Source organism: Bombina bombina, chromosome 2 (genome assembly GCF_027579735.1).
Source record: "Bombina bombina isolate aBomBom1 chromosome 2, aBomBom1.pri, whole genome shotgun sequence".
NCBI lineage: Eukaryota > Metazoa > Chordata > Amphibia > Anura > Bombinatoridae > Bombina > Bombina bombina.
In genome coordinates, this window is record NC_069500.1 from 708,995,281 (window position 1) to 709,018,678 (window position 23,398).

General features: G+C 42.8%; 1 protein-coding gene across 1 annotated transcript in view; it reads right to left on the minus strand.

Annotated features, from left to right (window-relative positions):
• The window catches only part of TDRD7 (tudor domain containing 7), a 477,879-nt gene that overhangs the window by 186,209 nt on the left and 268,272 nt on the right, over positions 1 to 23,398 (minus strand). The window contains exon 9 of the mRNA XM_053700014.1: positions 12,313 to 12,424. Within this exon, the coding sequence (XP_053555989.1) occupies positions 12,313 to 12,424 (112 nt within the window). The remainder of the gene's footprint in view (positions 1 to 12,312; positions 12,425 to 23,398) is intronic.

Below are 23,398 nucleotides of genomic sequence, written 5' to 3' on the forward strand. Positions count from 1 at the left end.
ACCTGTAGACTATAATTATTTAGGTACCAAGAGAATGTGGAGAGATTAATAGTCTCTACCAACCCTAGAATTTTAACACACCTCTATTCTGCATGTTCTAAAGGAAATTCATTAAATATCCATCCCCCTGTTGAATAACAGTCTGCTGTCACATTGCAGCTGTTACTATTTCTCAGAGCAACACATGATCCAAAAACATTTTTCTCAAAGCAACACATTATTTTAGGGTTTGGAATGATTTGATTGCCAGTTACTCTTACCAGATTTCAGTCAAATGTTTTCATTCTCATTCCTGAATTATCAGAATTTCAAAAAGCAGTCAAAAAGAAGTCTACTGAAACTTAAAGGTACATTTGAACGCAAAAACAATATGCTCTATTTCGCTAACGGGTTAAACACAAAGACAAAGTCCTGCTTGGTAGCTGCATGTCTTGCAGCTCCCAAGCAGGACACAGCTATTAACTGCTGTTCCTGTCTGTCTCATTGGATATGTCTTGCTGAGAAGGTTAAAGGCGTTCAGCTCCTAAGTTGGCCTTTATCCATGTGTATAACCTCTTTTTGGGGGTTAGACACATAGGGGTAAATTCCAATCCATTAGCAAACAGATCTAATGATTTTAAGACAAAAACAGAAACAGAGGCGCCACATGTGTAGGTCAATAAAACAAAAACATCCAAAGAAGGAGCAGAATAAGGGTACTCACAAAGGAAGCGGCACTCTCTTATGCCAGTAGGGGCGGGCTGGTTTTCAACAGCAAACCAGCTGGCTGTGTGCAGATCCCCACCAAATACGGTGGAAATCTCTGCCTTCTGAATCCCAAACCAATGTTCCTAGTGGCGATAACGATCTCCAGCTGGAACTGCAGTTGGAATAGGAGGAAGGGCTGGGCTGCCCTTGGGTTACTGATATGGGGATAGTAACACCAACACGAGACTTATGTAAAAGTTTAAAATCAGTATTTTATTATACAGAATAAAAATACCAAAGGTATAACAAGTTACAGCTGGGTGGTGAAAACCTCTCTCCCCACAAGATATTTTGTATCTAGGTTTTCACCACCCAGCTGTAACTTGTTATACCTTTGGTATTTTTATTCTGTATAATAAAATACTGATTTTAAACTTTTACATAAGTCTGGTGTTGGTGTTACTATCCCCATATCAGTAACCCAAGGGCAGCCCAGCCCAGCCCTTCCTCCTATTCCAACTGCAGTTCCAGCTGGAGATTGTTACCGCCACTAGGAGCATTGGTTTGGGATTTCCAGCGTATTTGGTGGGGATCTTCACACAGCCAGCTGGTTTGCTGTTGAAAACCAGCCCGCCCCTACTGGCATAAGAGAGTGCCGCTTCCTTTGTGAGTACCCTTATTCTGCTCCTTCTTTGGATGTTTTTGTTTTATTGACCTACACATGTGGCATCTCTGTTTCTGTTTTTGTCTTAACATCATAGAAGTGTATCATCCCTCTGGGTGAAGACAGAGAGCGGCCTATCCAAGTTTTGGGGACATCTGAGGACATCTGTTGGACTTTCCAGATCTGGCCTGTCCAGAGTGTTGATTTGTATATTTCTTTAAATTAACATACAGTACTATACATTTAGAAATCAATATATATTGTGTGTTTATACACTGTTTTATTTATATATATATATATATATATATTTGTTTCACTGTTATTTGACACTCTTCAACATCTATATATACGTGTACAGTATTTTTTATATATATTTTTTTCATTTTTTCTTTTTTATCCGTGCAATAGTAAAGCGCCTCCTATAGAAGCCCAGTGATTGTTCTCATCACGGTGACTTCTTTATTGCTAGATCTAATGATTTACTACAGAAAAACACAAAGTATTTGGGGATTTTTGTAGCCGAGTCGGTTGATACGTTTTTCTAATGGATTGGAATCAGCCCCATACTTAACTAGGCTCACTGATTTAAAATGACATGCTCTTGTGAATTAACGCATCTACTTTGTACAATGTCCCTTTAAACGGCAATATAATTTTTTTTTTACTTTTAAATAAAGGTTATTTATAAACTAACATACAAATTTAAAATGATTAACTCTACTATTATTTTTTTTAAAGTCATTGGCTCAAATTATTCTTTTGATTTCTGTACTAGATTTTGCAATAATGTTTTTGTGTGGAATAATTAAAATATAAGTTTACAAAAAACAAACAAAAAAAAAAAAAACTCAGCAACCGGAAGCACAGGTCGGAATCCCCAATTGTTTAAACAAACAATAGCTGCAACCTTAACACCCCGTTTGAATAACAACCCAGACCACAGGGATACTAATGCAATATCCAGATCAACCCGGATAACGAGAAAAACTCGCAAGTCCCGACCTAAGGAAGAGACCACCCCTTGCCGAAGTCCCACTCGCCAAAGGAGCCAAGGCGGAAAAAGTCGTACGACGACGCTAGAGCTTCTAGACTCACCAACAGCCTCAGGATAATAAGGCAAGGGGATACCTTGAGGTCAAAACCACTCGAGCAACGGCTGGTCTCCACATCACCTCCGTAAAAGCGGATGATCCCAGGGAGAAAGGGGCGCAAACCAACCCCAGTTCCGGGAGGAACCCCAAGCAACCCAAGGAGACCACGCCCAGTGTCCCTAACAGGGAACAAACATCTCCCAGGCCCCTAAAAGGAGACCTAACATGGAGACCACAAAGACCAAAAAGCTCTCATCAAAACAGCTAGACAGAACACAGTTGATGTGCAATAGCTGCAGCTGGTTACATACCACAACCCAACAGCTGCAAGGCAGTCAAACTACCCTGCAACTTACTAGCTACTGAGGACCAAGTTAAATGACAATCCTCGAGTCTCAAAGAAAAAGGCCAAACCACCACTCGGCGGGAAAGAGGCGCTGAGCCCTCCAACTCTCCACCACGTGGAGAGGAACACGCTACCCTGCATGGAGGAATAATCATAAACTGGGTTACCAGCATGTGTAGAAGTATGGAGCGGTAGGGAACTCGCCTCTCGGAGGATGGGAGCCCCAGAGGCGGATGGCTCAGCTGTCCCTTGACTCCCCGAGCACGGGGAACAAGGCGCTCTCATATGGCATACAGAACAAAACTGGTTGACATGTGTCAACGAGGCCAATCCAGATTTTAATTGAAACAATCTTACCGGAATCTACGCCGTGGAACAGGAACATGCCCCTTCAAGTGTGATGGATAGTAGCATTGTCTCCACCGTTTGCTTGAGGAGCTGTTAACATGAGTCGGGATGGTTTCGCAGAAAGACTCTTCCTGCATCTCCGGACTCTAACTTTCATCCAAGCCCTCACTGAGAGACTGACAGGACTACTTAAAACCCCAGTCCCATGCTGAAAAGTACTACCCTCCATAAGAGACAAAATAAATTCTGACACTTCTCTGCCAACCTCCTGGGACGAAAGGCAAAGAATGACTGGGGGATGAGGGGAGTGGGAGAAGTATTTAAGCCTTTGGCTGGGATGTCTTTGCCTCCCCCTGGTGGCCAGTTTCTTATTTCCCAAAAGTAAATGAATGAAACTGTGGACTCTTTCCATTTAAGAAAAAAAGATTTATTATATTATTTTTGTAACCGATTATAAAGTGAATAGAGTTTAACACTATATATATATATATATATATATATATATATATATATATATATATATATATATATATATATATATATATATATATATATAGGCAAAACAATCATAATGAGAAGAGGCGTAAGAGATACACTTTGATTGGACATCACATCATACATATTGGGCGGGTTAGCAGAAGGAATAACCCACTATAAGAGGATAGGAGTTTTTTGAGGAATGTTCCAGCCATTTGATGTAAGTTTAATTTGCTGCAATAACTTGATTGGCATAATAGTTATTACAAAGACTGTCACAAAGCACAAAGTGATCCCATAGTAAGATCTTGATCAACAATTATAAAAGCCAAAACAAAAGGTAAAGTATTGTTAGAGTTTATGACAGAGTTAAAATAAACCTTACTCTCCTTTAAAATGTAAGATTGCCACTGATAGTCCTGATTAATAGTTGTAACAGTTATAAATACATATATTGTACACTAGATCATTTGGGCACAGTTTCATGACAAAAAAAAAACATAATTTATGCTTACCTGATAAATTCCTTTCTTCTGTAGTGTGATCAGTCCACGGGTCATCATTACTTCTGGGATATTACTCCTCCCCAACAGGAAGTGCAAGAGGATTCACCCAGCAGAGCTGCATATAGCTCCTCTCCTCTACGTCACTCCCAGTCATTCGACCAAGGACCAACGAGAAAGGAAAAGCCAAGGGTGAAGTGGTGACTGGAGTATAAATTAAAAAATATTTACCTGCCTTAAAAACAGGGCGGGCCGTGGACTGATCACACTACAGAAGAAAGGAATTTATCAGGTAAGCATAAATTATGTTTTCTTCTGTTAAGTGTGATCAGTCCACGGGTCATCATTACTTCTGGGATACCAATACCAAAGCAAAAGTACACGGATGACGGGAGGGATAGGCAGGCTCTTTATACAGAAGGAACCACTGCCTGAAGAACCTTTCTCCCAAAAATAGCCTCCGATGAAGCAAAAGTGTCAAATTTGTAAAATTTGGAAAAAGTATGAAGCGAAGACCAAGTTGCAGCCTTGCAAATCTGTTCAACAGAGGCCTCATTCTTGAAGGGCCCAAGTGGAAGCCACAGCTCTAGTAGAATGAGCTGTAATTCTTTCAGGAGGCTGCTGTCCAGCAGTCTCATAAGCTAAACGAATTATGCTACGAAGCCAAAAAGAAAGAGAGGTAGCGGAAGCTTTTTGACCTCTCCTCTGCCCAGAGTAAATGACAAACAGAGAAGACGTTTGTCGAAATTCCCTTAGTTGCCTGTAAGTAAAATTTTAGAGCACGGACTACATCCAGGTTGTGCAGTAGACGTTCCTTCTTTGAAGAAGGATTTGGGCATAAAGAAGGAACAACAATCTCTTGATTGATATTCCTGTTAGTAACTACCTTAGGTAAGAACCCAGGTTTAGTACGCAGGACTACCTTATCCGAATGAAAAATCAAATAAGGAGAATCACAATGTAAGGCTGATAATTCAGAGACTCTTCGAGCCGAGGAAATAGCCATTAAAAATAGAACTTTCCAAGATAACAACTTTATATCAATGGAATGAAGGGGTTCAAACGGAACGCCCTGTAAAACATTAAGAACAAGGTTTAAACTCCATGGTGGAGCAACAGTTTTAAACACAGGCTTAATCCTGGCCAAAGCCTGACAAAAAGCCTGGACGTCAGGAAACTTCTGACAGACGTTTGTGTAACAGAATGGACAGAGCTGAGATCTGTCCCTTTAAAGAACTAGCAGATAAACCCTTTTCTAAACCTTCTTGTAGAAAAGACAATATCCTAGGAATCCTAACCTTACTCCAAGAGTAACCTTTGGATTCACACCAATATAGGTATTTACGCCATATCTTATGGTAAATCTTTCTGGTAACAGGTTTCCTAGCCTGTATTAAGGTATCAATAACTGACTCAGAAAACCCACGTCTTGATAAAATCAAGCGTTCAATTTCCAAGCAGTCAGCTTCAGAGAAGTTAGATTTTGATGTTTGAAGGGACCCTGTATCAGAAGGTCCTGTTTCAGAGGTAGAGACCAAGGTGGACAGGATGACATGTCCACCAGGTCTGCATACCAAGTCCTGCGTGGCCACGCAGGTGCTATTAGAATCACTGATGCTCTCTCTTGTTTGATTCTGGCAATCAATCGAGGAAGCAACGGGAAGGGTGGAAACACGTAAGCCATCCTGAAGTCCCAAGGTGCTGTCAGAGCATCTATCAGGACTGCTCCTGGATCCCTGGATCTGGACCCGTAACGAGGAAGCTTGGCGTTCTGTCGAGACGCCATGAGATCTATCTCTGGTTTGCCCCAACGTCGAAGTATTTGGGCAAAGACCCTCCGGATGAAGTTCCCACTCCCCCGGATGAAAAGTCTGACGACTTAAGAAATCCGCCTCCCAGTTCTCCACTCCCGGGATGTGGATTGCTGACAGGTGGCAAGAGTGAGACTCTGCCCAGCGAATTATCTTTGATACTTCCATCATAGCTAGGGAGCTTCTTGTCCCTCCCTGATGGTTGATGTAAGCTACAGTCGTGATGTTGTCCGACTGAAACCTGATGAACCCCCGAGTTGTCAACTGGGGCCAAGCCAGGAGGGCATTGAGAACTGCTCTCAATTCCAGAATGTTTATTGGCAGGAGACTCTCCTCCTGACTCCATTGTCCTGAGCCTTCAGAGAATTCCAGACGGCACCCCAACCTAGAAGGCTGGCGTCTGTTGTTACAATTGTCCAGTCTGGTCTGCTGAATGGCATCCCCCTGGACAGATGTGGCCGAGAAAGCCACCATAGAAGAGAATTTCTGGTCTCTTGATCCAGATTCAGAGAAGGGGATAAGTCTGAGTAATCCCCATTCCACTGACTTAGCATGCACAGTTGCAGTGGTCTGAGGTGTAAGCGTGCAAAGGGTACTATGTCCATTGCCGCTACCATTAAGCCGATTACCTCCATGCATTGAGCCACTGACGGGTGTTGAATGGAATGAAGGGTGCGGCAAGCACTTTGAAGTCTTGTTAGCCTGTCCTCTGTCAGGTAAATCTTCATTTCTACAGAATCTATAAGAGTCCCCAGGAAGGGAACTCTTGTGAGTGGAACGAGTGAACTTTTCTTTTCGTTCACCTTCCATCCATGTGACCTTAGAAATGCCAGCACTAACTCTGTATGAGACTTGGCAGTTTGAAAGCTTGAAGCTTGTATCAGAATGTCGTCTAGGTATGGAGCTACCGAGATTCCCCGCGGTCTTAGTACCGCCAGAAGAGCACCCAGAACCTTTGTGAAGATTCTTGGAGCTGTAGCCAATCCGAATGGAAGAGCCACAAACTGGTAATGCCTGTCTAGGAAGGCAAACCTTAGGTACCGATAATGATCTTTGTGAATCGGTATGTGAAGGTAAGCATCTTTTAAATCTACAGTGGTCATGTACTGACCTTCTTGGATCATAGGTAAAATTGTCCGAATAGTCTCCATCTTGAACGATGGAACTCTTAGGAATTTGTTTAGGATCTTTAAGTACAGGATTGGTCTGAAAGTTCCCTCTTTTTTGGGAACCACAAACAGATTTGAGTAAAACCCCTGTCCCTGTTCCGATCGTGGAACTGGATGGATTACTCCCATTAACAAGAGCTCTTGTACGCAGCGTAGAAACGCCTCTTTCTTTGTCTGGATTGTTGACAATCTTGACAGATGAAATCTCTCTCTTGGAGGAGAGTATTTGAAGTCCAGAAGGTATCCCTGAGATATTATCTCTAGCGCCCAGGGATCCTGAACATCTCTTGCCCAAGCCTGGGCGAAGAGAGAAAGTCTGCCCCCCACTAGATCCGATCCCGGATCGGGGGCCCTCACTTCATGCTGTTTTAGGGGCAGCAGCAGGTTTCCTAGTCTGCTTGCCCTTGTTCCAGGACTGGTTAGGTTTCCAGCCTTGTCTGTAGCGAGCAACGGCTCCTTCCTGTTTTGGTGCAGAGGAAGTTGATGCTGCTCCTGCTTTGAAATTACGAAAGGAACGAAAATTAGACTGTCTAGTCTTGGCTTTGGCTTTGTCCTGAGGCAGGGCATGGCCTTTACCTCCTGTAATGTCAGCGATAATCTCTTTCAACCCGGGCCCGAATAAGGTCTGCCCTTTGAAAGGTATATTAAGCAATTTAGACTTAGAAGTAACATCAGCTGACCAGGATTTTAGCCACAGCGCCCTGCGTGCCTGAATGGCGAATCCTGAATTCTTCGCCGTAAGTTTAGTAAGATGTACTACGGCCTCCGAAATGAATGAATTAGCTAGTTTAAGGACTCTAAGCCTGTCCGTAATGTCGTCCAGAGTAGCTGAACCAATGTTCTCTTCCAGAGACTCAATCCAGAATGCCGCTGCAGCCGTGATCGGCGCAATGCATGCAAGGGGTTGCAATATAAAACCTTGTTGAACAAACATTTTCTTAAGGTAACCCTCTAACTTTTTATCCATTGGATCTGAAAAAGCACAGCTATCCTCCACCGGGATAGTGGTACGCTTAGCTAAGGTAGAAACTGCTCCCTCCACCTTAGGGACCGTTTGCCATAAGTCCCTTGTGGTGGCGTCTATTGGAAACATTTTTCTAAATATCGGAGGGGGGTGAGAACGGCACCACCGGGTCTATCCCACTCCTTAGTAACAATTTCAGTAAGTCTCTTAGGTATAGGAAAAACCTCAGTACTCGTCGGTACCGCAAAATATTTATCCAACCTACACATTTTCTCTGGTATTGCAACTGTGTTACAATCATTCAGAGCCGCTAACACCTCCCCTAGTAATACACGGAGGTTTTCCAGTTTAAATTTAAAATTTGAAATATCTGAATCCAGTCTGTTTGGATCAGATACCGTCACCCACAGAATGAAGTTCTCCGTCCTCATGTTCTGCCACCTGTGACGCAGTGTCTGACATGGCCCTAATATTATCAGCGCACTCTGTTCTCACCCCAGAGTGATCACGCTTACCTCTTAGTTCTGGTAATTTAGCCAAAACCTCAGTCATAACAGTAGCCATATCCTGTAATGTGATTTGTAATGGCCGCCCAGATGTACTCGGCGCTACAATATCACGCACCTCCCTCTGAGCGGGAGATGTAGGTACTGACACGTGAGGCGAGTTAGTCGGCATAACTCTCCCCTCGTTGTTTGGTGAAATTTGTTCAATTTGTACAGATTGATTTTTATTTAAAGTAGCATCAATACAGTTAGTACATAAATTTCTATTGGGCTCCACTTTGGCATTGCAACAAATGACACAGGTCTCATCCTCTGAATCAGACATGTTTAACACACTAGCAAATAAACTTGCAACTTGGAAATACAATTCAATTAGAATAATATTAAAACGTACTGTGCCTTTAAGAAGCACAGAAGATCTATGACAGTTGAAAATTAATAAATTGAAACAGTTATAGCCTCAATCCTTGTAAACAACACAACTTTAGCAAAGGTTTAATCCCATTAGCAAAGATAACAAATTCTGAAAGCAGGAAACAAATTACAGAATAAACGTTTTTTATCTCAGTCAAACTATAATTCTCACAGCTCTGCTGAGAGAAATTACCTCCCTCAAAATAAGTTTTGAAGACCCCTGAGCTCTGTAGAGATGATGCAGGGAATACAATGAGTTGCTGACTGAAATATTTGATGCATAGTAAAAGCGCCAAAAAACGGCCCCTCCCCCTCACACACAGCAGTGAGGGAGAACAGAAACTGTCAGAAAACAGATTAAGCAACTGCCAAGTGGAAAAATAGTGCCCAAACATTTATTCACTCAGTACCTCAGCAAATGAAAACGATTTACATTCCAGCAAAAACGTTAAACATAATCTCTAGTTATTAAACAGCTTTATGTATTTCTTACAGTGTAATTCTAGTGAAGTACCATTCCCCAGAATACTGAAGTGTAAAGTATACATACATGACATTATATCGGTATGGCAGGATTTTTCTCATCAATTCCATTGTCAGAAAATAAAAACTGCTACATACCTCTATGCAGATTCATCTGCCCGCTGTCCCCTGATCTGAAGTTTACCTCTCCTCAGATGGCCGAGAAACAGCAATATGATCTTAACTACTCCGGCTAAAATCATAACAAAAACTCTGGTAGATTCCTCTTCAAACTCTGCCAGAGAGATAATAACACACTCCGGTGCTATTTTAAAATAACAAACTTTTGATTGAAGATATAAAACTAAGTATAATCACCATAGTCCTCTCACACATCCTATCTAGTCGTTGGGTGCAAGAGAATGACTGGGAGTGACGTAGAGGGGAGGAGCTATATGCAGCTCTGCTGGGTGAATCCTCTTGCACTTCCTGTTGGGGAGGAGTAATATCCCAGAAGTAATGATGACCCGTGGACTGATCACACTTAACAGAAGAAACTGTATATTAGGTTTAATAGGTGAAAATTGCAAAGTTATTTATTATTGGGGATGGACTCTGGGTTTGCTGTATACTGACATCTCTCTCACACAAAATGGTCAATGTATGCACATATCCAATTATATATACAGTGGGCAATAAAGTATTTAGTCAGCCACCAATTGTGCAAGTTCTCCCACTTAAGAGTTGAGAGAGAGGCCTGTAATTTTCATCATAGGTATACCTCAACTATTAGAGACAAAATGTTGAAACAAATCCAGACAATCACATTGTCTGATTTGGAAATAATTTATTTGCAAATTATGGTGGAAAATAAGTATTTGGTCAATATCAAAAGTTCATCAATACTTTGTTATATATCCTTTGTTTGCAATGACAGAGTTCAAACGTTTTCTGTAAGTCTTCACAAGGTTGACACATACTGTTGCTGGTATCTTGGCCCATTCCTGCATGCAGATCTCCTCTAGAGCAGCGATGTTTTTGGGCTGTCGCTGGGCAACACAGACTTTCAACTCCCTCCAAAGGATTTCTATGGGGTTGAGATCTGGAGACTGGCTAGGCCACTCCAGGACCTTGAAATGCTTCTTACGAAGCCACTTCCTTCGTTGCCCGGGCGGTGCATTTGGGATCATTGTCATGCTAAAAGACCCAGCCACGTTTCATCTTCAATGCCCTTGCTGATGGAAGGAGGTTTGCACTCAAAATTTCACGATACATGGCCCCATTCATTCTTTCATTACACGGATCAGTCGTCCTGTTCCCTTTGCAGAGAAACAGCCCCAAACCATGATGTTGCCACCCCCATGCTTCACAGTAGGTATGGTGTTCTTTAGTTGCAACTCAGCATTCTCTCTCCTCCAAACACGACGAGTTTTGTTTCTACCAAACAGTTCTAGTTTGGTTTCATCTAACCATATGACATTCTCCCAATCCACTTCTGGATCATCCAAATGCTCTCTAGCATACTTCAGACGGGCCCGGACATGTACTGGCTTAAGCAGGGGGAAACATCTGGCACTGCAGGATCTGAGTCCCTGGCGGCGTAGTGTGTTACTGATGGTAGCCTTTGTTAAGTTGGTCCCAGCTCTCTGCAGGTCATTCACTAGGTCCCCCTGTGTGGTTCTGGTTTTTTGCTCACTGTTCTTTTGATCATTTTGACCCCATGGGGTGAGATCTTGCGTGGAGCCCCAGATCGAGGGAGATCATCAGTGGTCTTGTATGTCTTCCATTTTCTAATTATTGCTCCCACAGTTGATTTTTTCACACCAAGCTGCTTGCTTATTGCAGATTCAGTCTTCCCAGCCTGGTGCAGGTCTACAATTTTGTTTCTGGTGTCCTTTGACAACTCTTTGGTCTTCACCATAGTGGAGTTTGGAGTGTGACTGTTAGAGATTGTGGACAGGTGTCTTCTATACTGATAAACAGGTGCCATTAATACAGGTAATGAGTGGAGGACAGAGGAGCCTCTTAAAGAAGAAGATACAGGTCTGTGAGAGTCAGAAATCTTGCTTGTTTGTAGGTGACCAAACACTTACTTTCCACCATAATATGCAAATAAATTCTTTCCAAATCAGACAATGTGATTGTCTGGATTTGTTCCCAGATTTTGTCTCTCATAGTTGAGGTATACCTATGATGAAAATTACAGGCCTCTCTCATCTTCTTAAGTGGGACAACTTGCACAATTGGTGGTTGACTAAATACTTTTTTGCCCCACTGTAAACATGTCTTACAGATTCCTTTTAATTTTTAAAGCTGGCTTTGACAAATTCAGGTATTATGTTTCCATCTAGGTCTGTCAATGTGTTTGAAATGTACATGGCTGCCTACCCTGGGGTCCCACCCCACCTTTGCAACCACTCAACAGTGCATAGAAATTGTGCAGTCATGGTCTTTGTACAAATCTAAACCAAGTGAAAAAAAATGCCTATACGTAAGAGAGGGACAACCTGAATACTTCTGGAAGGTAGTATACCAGAAAAGCACTAGCACTACATTAGAAGCATTTCTAAAATTTGTGATAAATTGTCAAACATTACCTGTGCTAACATTTTAATTAAACTTTTTTTGCAAAAGCAAAACTATTACATGACTTTTTGTAACTTATATATACCACTGTGCATTTCAAATTCACTTGTATGTACAACAAATATGATGGATCATTTAGAACAGTATTCAATAACCTTATACATTTTCATTCTCTTGTAACATGCAGAAAACAGTTGATGTTATTGGTTGGTTAGAATTGGGTAGACCAGAATAAGGAAAAATAAAAACAAATATTTCACACAATTACAGATTTTTTACCTTACCTGCTAATCTGCATTTTGTAGCTTGGAATGCAAGTGAGTAAAATTGTTTATCCAACCTGCATATTTTAGTACTGTCGACTACTTCACCAAACCCATAGTCAACATAGAAGACCTAAAAAAAAGGGTGTTTTTATAGATTATCTTTTAAGTGGCAATTTTACAAATGTTGTATATAATCTTGTGCTAGTGTTTTGTTTACTACATTCACTGCAAGTGGATAACAGACCAACAAACGATAACTGTCAAGGTGAATTTGATTTATATCACGATTTAAATAAAGTCAGTAAGACCGATTTAAAGGGATATGAAACCTATTTTTTTTCTTTCACAATTCAGATAGAGCATGTGATTTTAAACATCTTTGTAATTTACTTCTATTATCAATTTATCTTCATTCTCTTGGTATCTTTTGTTGAAAAGCCGGGACCTATGCTTAGGAGCCAGCCCATTTCTGCAGCACTATATGGCAGCTGTTTTGCAAGAATGTTATCCATTTGCAAGAGCACTATATGGCAGCACTATTTCCGGCCATGTCGTGCTCCAGCCACATACCTAGGTATCTCTTCAACACAGAATATCATGGGAACAAAGCAAATTTGATCATGGAAGTAAATTGGAAACTTTTTAAAAATGATATGCTCTGTCTGAATCACAAAAGAAAAAGGGACAGTCAAGTCAGAATTAAACTTTCAGGATTCAGATAGGGCATGCAATTTTAAACTACTTTCCTATTTACTTAACCTAGGTAGGCTCATATGCTAATTTATAAGCCCTTGAAGGCAGCCTCTTATCTGAATGCATTTGACAGTTTTTCACTGCTAGAGAGCATTAGTTCATGTGTTACCATATAAATGACACTTTGCTCTGCCCGTGGAGTTATTTAAGAGTAAGCACAATTATTGCCTGAAATGCAAGTCTGTCAAAAGATCTGAGATTATGAGGCAGTCTTCAGAAGCTAGATACAAGTTAATCACAGAGGTAAAAAGTACATTAATATAACTGTTGGTTATGTAAACAGGGGAATGGATAATAAAGGGATTAACTACCTTTTTAAACTATAAGAATTCTGGAGTAGACTGTCCCTTAAAATAAAGGTTTTAATTTTTAGAAAAATAACTTTTCAGATAATTTTTCTGGTTATCTCAGGACCATTACTAATTTGGTTATATATCATTAGATATGCATAGATAGAGAATTGAAATGAATTAAATTATTGGGAAGTGAACAATATCCTTTTAATAGGTTAATCCTATAATATAAAAGGCCAAGTGTGTTTGTCTGAAGCGGTCATGTGCAGTAGAGACAGCATGAGGACAAACACACCTGGCCTTACCTGACATGCTGTTTGCAGTGAAAGTGGGCGTGGTCGACTGGGGCGTGGTCGATCGTGACCGGACATGGTCGGGGCGTGGTCGGGCATGGTGGGGCGTGGCCAGGCACGAGAGAGGGGAGAGAAATAGAAAGGGAGGGGGGAAACAAAAAGATAGGAAAGAGCTAAAGAGAAGGGGAAGAGCAGAAGAGAGGGGAAAGTGCAGAAGAGAGGGGGGAGAGAGAGCAGAAGAGAGGGGAAAGTGCAGAAGAGAGGGGGGAGAGAGAGCAGAAGAGAGGGGAAAGTGCAGAAGAGAGGGGGGGAGAGAGAGCAAAATAGAGGGGAAAGAGCAAAAGAGAGGGGAGAGAGCAAATGAAAGGGGAGAGAGAGCAAATGAGAGGGGGAGAGAGAGCAACAGAGAGGGGGAGAGAGAGAAAAAGAGAGGGGGAGAGAGAGAAAAAGAGAGTGGGAGAGAGAGAAAAAGAGAGGGGGAGAGAGAGAAAAAGAGAGAGTGGGAGAGAGAGCAAAATAGACGGGGGAGAGAGAGCAAAATAGAGGGGGGAGAGAGAGCAAAATAGAGGGGGGAGAGAGAGCAAAATAGAGGGGGGAGAGAGAGCAATAGAGAGGGGGGGAGAGAGAGCAATAGAGAGGGGGGGAGAGAGAGCAATAGAGAGGGGGGGAGAGAGAGCAATAGAGAGGGGGGAGAGAGAGCAATAGAGAGGGATGGAGAGAGAGAGCAAAAGAGAGGGGAGAGAGACAGAGCAAAAGAGAGGGGAGAGAGACAGAGCAAAAGAGGGTGCGAGAGAGGGGGGAGAGAGAGCAAAAGAGAGAGGGGAGAGAGAGAGCAAAAGAGAGGGATGGAGAGAAAGAGAAAAAGAGAGGGATAGAGAGAGAGAGCAAAAAATAAGGAGAGAGGCAGAGCAAAAGAGAGGGGGGAGAGAGAGCGCAAAAGAAAGGAGGAGAGAGAGCGTGCAAAAGAGGGGGGGAGAGCGCAAAAGAGAGAGAGAACACAAAAGAGAGGGGGGAGAGAGAGCGTAAAAGAGAGGGGGGAGAGAGCGCAAAAGGGAGGGGGAGAGAGAGCAAAAGAGAGGGGGGAGAGAGAGCAAAAGAGAGGGGGGAGAGAGCGCAAAAGAGAGGGGGGAGAGAGCAAAAGAGAGGGGGGAAAGAGAGCAAAAGAGGTGGAGAGAGCGCAAAAGAGGTGGAGAGAGCGCAAAAGTTAGGGGGAGAGAGCGCAAAAGAGAGGGGGAAAGAGCACAAAAGAGAGGGGAGAGAGAGCAAAAGAGAGGGGGGGAGAGAGAGAGCAAAAGAGAGGTAGAGCGAGAGAGAGTGCAAAAGAGAGGGGGAGAGAGCACAAAAGAGAGGGGGGAGAGAGCACAAAAGAGAGGGGGGAGAGAGAGAGCAAGGGGTGGGACCACTGTACTGCAAAAAATGGCCCGTGTAAACGGGCTTTAGGACTAGTCATTAATATTTGATCACATTTTCAGCTGTACTTTATTTAATAAAAAACACAATTTATGCTTACCTGATAAATTTATTTCTCTTGTGGTGTATCCAGTCCACGGATCATCCATTACTTGTGGGATATTCTCATTCCCAACAGGAAGTTGCAAGAGGACCCACAGCAAAGCTGTTATATAGCTCCTCCCCTTCCTACCATATCCAGTCATTCGACCGAAAACAAGCAGAGAAAGGAGAAACCATAGGGTGCAGTGGTGACTGTAGTTTAAATTTAAAAATACCTGCCTTAAAATGACAGGGCGGGCCGTGGACTGGATACACCACAAGAGAAATAAATTTATCAGGTAAGCATAAATTGTGTTTTCTCTTCTAAGGTGTATCCAGTCCACGGATCCTCCATTACTTGTGGGATACCAATACCAAAGCTAAAGTACACGGATGAAGGGAGGGACAAGGCAGGTACTTAAACGGAAGGTACCACTGCCTGTAAAACCTTTCTCCCAAAAATAGCCTCCGAAGAAGCAAAAGTATCAAATTTATAGAATTTTAAAAGGTATGAAGCGAAGACCAAGTCGCCGCCTTGCAAATCTGTTCAACAGAAGCCTCATTTTTAAAGGCCCATGTGGAAGCCACAGCTCTAGTAGAATGAGCTGTAATCCTTTCAGGGTGCTGCTGGCCAGCAGTCTCGAAAACTAAGAGTATTATACTCCTTAGCCAAAAAGAAAAAGAAGTTGCAGAAGCCTTTTGGCCTCTCCTCTGTCCAGAGTAGACAACAAACAAAGAAGATGTTTGACAAAAATCTTTAGTAGCTTGTAAGTAAAACTTTAAAGCACGAACCACGTCCAGATTATGTAATAGACGTTCCTTCTTCGAAGAAGGATTAGGACACAAGGATGGAACAACAATCTCTTGATTGATATTCTTGTAAGATACCACCTTAGGTAAAAACCCAGGTTTGGTACGCAGGACTACCTTATCAGAATGAAAAATTAGATAAGGAGAATCACATTGTAAGGCAGATAACTCGGAGACTCTACGAGCCGAGGAAATAGCTACCAAAAAAAAGGGACTTTCCAAGATAAAAGATTGATATCTATGGAATGAAGAGGTTCAAACTGAACTCCTTGAAGAACCTTAAGAACCAAATTTAAGCTCCATGGTGGAGCAACAGGTTTAAACACAGGCTTGATTCTGACTAAAGCCTGACAAAATGCCTGAACATCTGCCAGACGTTTGTGTAAAAGAATAGACAGAGCAGAAATCTGTCCCTTTAAGGAACTAGCTGACAAACCTTTTCCAAGCATTCTTGGAGAAAAGATAATATCCTAGGAATCCTGACCTTACTCCATGAGTAACCCTTGGATTCACACCAATAAAGATATTTACGCCATATTTTATGGTAAATTTTCCTGGTGACAGGCTTTCGTGCCTGTATTAAGGTATAAATGACTGACTCGGAGAAGCCACGCTTTGATAAAATCAAGCATTCAATCTCCATGCAGTCAGTCTCAGAGAATTAGATTTGGATGGTGGAAAAGATGACATGTCCACTAGATCTGCATACCAGGTCCTGCGTGGCCACGCAGGCGCTATTAAAATCACCAATGCTCTCTCCTGCTTGATCTTGGCAATCAGTCGAGGGAGCAGAGGAAACGGTGGAAACACATAAGCCAGGTTGAAAGACCATGGCGCTGCAAGAGCATCTATCAGCGTCGCCCTGGGGTCCCTGGACCTGGATCTGTAACAAGGAAGCTTGGCGTTCTGTCGAGACGCTATGAGATCCAGTTCTGGTTTGCCCCAGTGATGAATCACTTGTGCAAACACCTCCGGATGGAGTTCCCACTCCCCCGGATGAAAAGTCTGTCGACTTAGAAAATCCACCTCCCAGTTCTCTACACCTGGGATATGGATAGCTGATAGGTGGCAGGAGTGAATCTCCGCCCAGCGAATTATCTTTGAGACTTCTAACATCGCTTGGGAACATCTTGTTCCCCCTTGATGGTTGATGTAAGCCATAGTCGTGATGTTGTCCGACTGAAATCTGATGTACCTCAGAGTTGCTAACTGAGGCCAAGCCTGAAGAGCATTGAATATCGCTCTTAGTTCCAGAATATTTATTGGAAGGAGAGACTCCTCCTGAGTCCACGATCCCTGAGCTTTCAGGGAGTTCCAGACTGCACCCCAACATAGAAGACTGGCATCTGTTGTTACAATTGTCCAATCTGGCCTGCGAAAGGTCATACCTTTGGACAGATGGATCCGAGATAGCCACCAGAGCAGAGAATCCCTGGTCTCTTGGTCCAGATTCAGTTGAGGGGACAAATCTGTGTAATCCCCGTTCCACTGACTGAGCATGCATAGTTGCAGCGGTCTGAGATGTAAGCGTGCAAACGGTACTATGTCCATTGCCGCTACCATTAAGCCGATTACTTCCATACACTGAGCCACCGAAGGGTGCGGAATGGAATGAAGAACCCGGAAGGAATTTAGAAGCTTTGATAACCTGGACTCCGTCAGGTAAATTTTCATTTCTACAGAATCTATCAGAGTTCCTAGAAAGTGGGGATAGAGAACTCTTTTCCTCGTTCACTTTCCACCCATGCGACCTCAGAAATGCCAGTACTATATCCGTATGAGACTTGGCAATTTGGAAGTTTGACGCCTGTCAGGATGTCGTCTAAATAAGGGGCAACTGCTATGCCCCACGGCCTTAGGACCGCCAGAAGGGACCCTAGAACCTTCGTGAAGATTCTTGGGGCTGTAGCTAACCCAAAGGGAAGAGCTACAAACTGGTAATGCCTGTCTAGAAAGGCAAACCTGAGAAACCAATGATGATCTTTGTGTATCGGAATGTGAAGATAAGCATCCTTTAGATCCACTGTAATCATATATTGACCCTCCTGGATCATAGGCAGGATGGTACCGATAGTTTCCATCTTGAATGATGGAACCATGAGGAATTTGTTTAAGATCTTTAGATCCAAAATTGGTCTGAATGTTCCCTCTTTTTTGGGAACCACAAACATACTTGAGTAAAAAACCCTGTCCTTGTTCCTCTTTTGGAACTGGATGGATCACTCCCATAACTAGGAGCTCTGGTACACAGTGTAAAAATGCCTCTCTCTTTATCTGATTTGCAGATAATTGTGAAAGGTGAAATCTCCCTTTTTGGTGGAGAAGCTTAGAAGTCCAGAAGATATCCCTGGGATATAATTTCCAACGGCCAGGGATCCTGAACATCTCTTGCCCACGCCTGGGCGAAAAGTGAAGTCTGCCCCCCACTAGATCCGTTACCGGATAGGGGGCCGTTCCTTCATGCTGTCTTAGAGGCAGCAGCAGGTTTTTTAGCCTGCTTCCCTTTGTTCCAGGTCTGGTTTGACCTCCAGACCGCCTTGGATTGAGCAACAGTTCCCTCTTGTCTTGCATTAGAGGAGGTTGATGCCGCACTTGCCTTGAAGTTTCGAAAGGCACGAAAATTAGACTGTTTGGCCCTACATTTGGACCTGTCCTGAGGAAGGGCATGACCTTTTCCTCCAGTGATATCAGCAATAATCTCCTTCAAACCAGGCCCGAATAAGGTATGCCCCTTGAAGGGAATGTTAAGCAGCTTAGATTTGGAAGTCACGTCAGCTGACCATGATTTAAGCCATAGCGCTCTGCGCGCCTGTATAGCAAAACCAGAATTCTTAGCCGTTAGTTTAGTCAAATGAACAATGGCATCAGAAACAAAAGAATTGGCTAGCTTAAGTGCCCTAAGTTCGCCAAGTATGTCATCCAATGGAGTCGCTACCTGTAAGGCCTCTTCCAGAGACTCAAACCAGAACGCCGCAGCAGCAGTGACAGGGGCAATGCATGCAAGGGGCTGTAGGATAAAACCATGTTGACAAAATATTTTCTTAAGGTAACCTAATTTTGTATCCATTGGATCTGAAAAAGCACAACTGTCCTCGACAGGGATAGTAGTACGCTTTGCTAAAGTAGAAACTGCTCCCTCCACCTTAGGGACTGTCTGCCATAAGTCCCGTGTGGTGGCGTCTGTAGGAAACATTTTTCTAAAAATAGGAGGGGAAGAGAACGGCACATCTGGTCTATCCCATTCCTTAGTAATAATTTCTTTAAACCTTTTAGGTATTGGAAAAACATCAGTACACACCGGCACTGCATAGTATTTATCCAGTCTACACAATTTCCCTGGTACTGCAATTGTGTCACAGTCATTCAGAGCAGCTAAAACCTCTAAGTAATACACGGAGGTGTTCAAGCTTAAATTTAAGTGTAGAAAAATCACCCACAGACTGAAGTTCTCCTCAGCTTCAGCATATTGTGAGGCAGTATCAGACATGGTTCTTAAAGCGTCAGTATGCTCTGCATTTCGTCTAACCCCAGAGCTAAGTTCTGGTAGTCTGGTAAATACCGCTGACAGTGTATTATCCATGACTGCCGCCATGTCTTTGTAAAGTAAATGCTATAGGTGCCCTTTATGTACTTGGCGCCATTTCAGCGTGAGTCCCTTGTGCGGGAGTCAAAGGGTCTGACACGTGGGGAGAGTAAGTCGGCATAACTTCCCCCTCGTCAGATTCCTCTGGTGATAAATTTTTTTAAAGACACATTCTAAGAGGGGGTTCCACCATGGCTTTTAAACATAATGAACAAGGAGTATCCTCTATGTCAGACATGTATATACAGAATAAAAATGAGACTAGCAAGCTTGGAAAACACTTTAATTCAAGTTAACAAGCAAATATAAAAAACTGTACTGTGCCTTTAAGAGAAACAAATTTTGTCAAAATTTGAAAAACAGTGAAAAAAGGCAGTTACAAAAGAAATTTTAACAGTGTATGTAATAGGCTAACAGAGCATTACACCCACTTGCAAATGGATGATTAACCCCTTAGTTCAAAAAACGGATAAAAAAAAACGACCTAGACGTTTTTTTAACAGTCACAGCAAACTGCCACAGCTCTACAGTGGCTCCTACCTTCCCCAATAAACGTTTTTAGGGTCTTTAGAGATGTCCTGTAGCATTCAGGGAACCTCTGAGGAAAACTGGATGTCTCAGTCTGTAATTTTAACTGCGCAAAAAAGCGCTAAAATAGGCCCCTCCCACTCATATTACAACAGTGGAAGGCATCAGGAAAACTGTTTCTAAGTAAAAATAAAGCCAGCCATGTGGAAAAAATTCGGCCCCAATAAGTTTCATCACCAAGCATATATAAAAAACGATTAAACATGCCAGCAAACGTTTTATATAGCATATCTATAAGGGTATTACCCCTGAGAGTAAGCATGATACCAGTCGTTATTAAATCACTGTATTCAGGCTTAACTTACATTTATCAGGAATCAGCAGCATTTTCTAGCATTTCCAATCCTAGAAAAAATTATAACTGCACATACCTGATAGCAGAATAAACTGCACGCCATTCTCCCTCTGAAGTTACCTCACTCCTCAGACATGTGTGAGAACAGCAATGGATCTTAGTTACAACCTGCTAAGATCATAGAAAACTCAGGCAGATTCTTCTTCTATCTCTGCCTGCTAAAAAATAGCACAACTCCGGTACTATTTAAAATAACAAACTTTTGATTGAAGAAAATAAACTAACTATTTTTCACCACCCTCCTCTTACTACATCCATGCGCGTTGAGAGTTGCAAGAGAATGACTGGATATGGTAGGAAGGGGAGGAGCTATATAACAGCTTTGCTGTGGGTCCTCTTGCAACTTCCTGTTGGGAATGAGAATATCCCACAAGTAATGGATGATCCGTGGACTGGATACACCTTACAAGAGAAAACAGAATTTATGCTTACCTGATAAATTACTTTCTCTTGTGGTGTATTCAGTCCACAGATTCATCCTTTACTTGTGGGATATTCTCCTTCCTAACAGGAAGTGGCAAAGAGAGCACACAGCAGAGCTGTCCATATAGCTCCCCCTCTAGCTCCACCCCCCAGTCATTCGACCGGAGGTTAGGGAGAAAAAGGAGAAACCATAGGGTGCAGTGGTGATTGTAGTTTAAACAAAAAAATCTACCTGACTTAATAGCCAGGATGGGCCGTGGACTGGATACACCACAAGAGAAAGTAATTTATCAGGTAAGCATAAATTCTGTTTTCTCTTGTAAGGTGTATCCAGTCCACAGATTCATCCTTTACTTGTGCGATACCAATACCAAAGCTTTAGGACACGGATGAAGGGAGGGAACAAGACAGGTACCTTAAACGGAAGGCACCACTGCTTGTAAAACCTTTCTCCCAAAAATAGCCTCCGAAGAAGCAAAAGTATCGAATTTGGAAAATTTGGAAAAAGTATGCAGCGAAGACCAAGTTGCTGCCTTACAAATCTGTTCAACAGAAGCCTCATTTTTAAAAGCCCATGTGTAAGCCACTGCTCTGGTAGAATGAGCTGTAATTGTTTCAGGAGGCTGCTGGCCAGCAGTCTCATAGGCCAAACGGATGATGCTTTTCAACCAAAAGGAAAGAGGTAGCGGTCGCCTTTTGACCTCTCCTCTTACCAGAATAGATAACAAACAATGAAGTTGTTAGTCTTAAATCCTTAGTTGCTTGTAAATAAAACTTTAAAGCACGAACCACATCAAGATTGTGTAACAGACGTTCCTTCTTTGACGAAGGATTAGGACACATAGAAGGAACAACAATTTCCTGGTTAATATTCTTATTAGACACAACCTTAGGAAGAAAACCAGGTTTGGTACGCAAAACTACCTTATCTGCATGGAACACCAAGTAAGGTGAGTCACACTGTAAAGCAGATAACTCTGAAACTCTTCGCGCAGAAGAGATAGCTACCAAAAACAAAACTTTCCAAGATAAAAGCTTAATATCTATGGAATGTAAAGGTTCAAACGGAACCCCTTGCAAAACTGAAAGAACTAAATTCAGACTCCATGGCGGAGCCACAGGTCTATAAACAGGCTTGATTCTAACTAAAGCCTGAGTAAACGCTTGAACGTCTGGTACCTCCGCCAAACGTTTGTGTAAAAGAATAGACAAAGCAGATATCTGTCCTTTTAAGGAACTAGCTGACAATCCTTTCTCCAATCCATCCTGGAGAAAAGACAATATCCTGGGAATCCTAATCTTACTCCATGAGTAGCCCTTGGATTCGCACCAACAAAGATATTTTCGCCAAATCTTATGGTAGATTTTCCTGGTGACAGGCTTTCTAGCCTGAATCAGGGTATCGATAACCGACTAAGAGAAACCACGCTTAGATAGAATTAGGCGTTCAATCTCCAAGCAGTCAGACGCAGAGAAATTAGATTTGGATGTTTGAAAGGACCTTGAAGTAGAAGGTCCTGCCTCATTGGCAGAGTCCATGGTGGAACGGATGACATGTCCACTAGCTCTGCATACCAAGTCCTGCGTGGCCACGCTGGTGCTATTAGAATCACCGACGCCCTCTCCTGCTTGATTCTGGCAACCAGACGAGGAAGGAGAGGAAACGGTGTTAACACATAGGCCAGATTGAAGGACCAAGGCGCTGCTAGAGCATCTATTAACACCGCCTGGGGATCCCGGGACCTGGACACGTAAAAAGGAAGTTTGGCATTCCGACGGGACGCCATCAGATCCAACTCTGGAGTGCCCCATAGCTGAGTCAGCTGGGCAAATACCTCCGGGTGGAGTTCCCACTCCACCGGATGAAAATTCTGACTTAGAAAATCCGCTTCCCTGTTGTCTATTCCTGGGATGTGAATTGCTGAGAGGTGGCAAGAGTGATCCTCCGTCCACCTGATTATTTTGGTTACTTCCATCATTGCTAGGGGACTCCTTGTTCCCCCTTGATGGCTGATGTAAACTACAGTCGTGATGTTGTCCGACTGAAATCTGATTAATTTGGCCGCAGCTAGCTGAGGCCATGCCTGAAGAGCGTTTAATATCGCCCTCAGTTCCAGAATGTTTATTGGGATTAGAGCTTCTTCCCCAGACCATAAGCCCTGAGCTTTCAGGGAGTCCCAGACAGCACCCCAGCCCAACAGACTGGCGTCGGTCGTTACAATGATCCACTCTGGTCTGCGGAAACACATTCCCTGAGACAGGTGATCCTGAGACAACCACCAGATAAGAGAATCTCTGGTCCCCTGGTCCAACTGTATTTGAGGAGACAAATCTGCATAATCCCCATTCCACTGTTTGAGCATGCATAGTTGCCGTGGTCTGAGGTGTATCCGTGCCGCTACCATTAGTCCGATTGTCTCCATGCACTGAGCTATAGACGGCCGAGGAATGGAATGAAGAGCTCGGCAAGTAGTTAAGAGTTTTAACTTTCTGACCTCCCGTCAGAAATATTTTA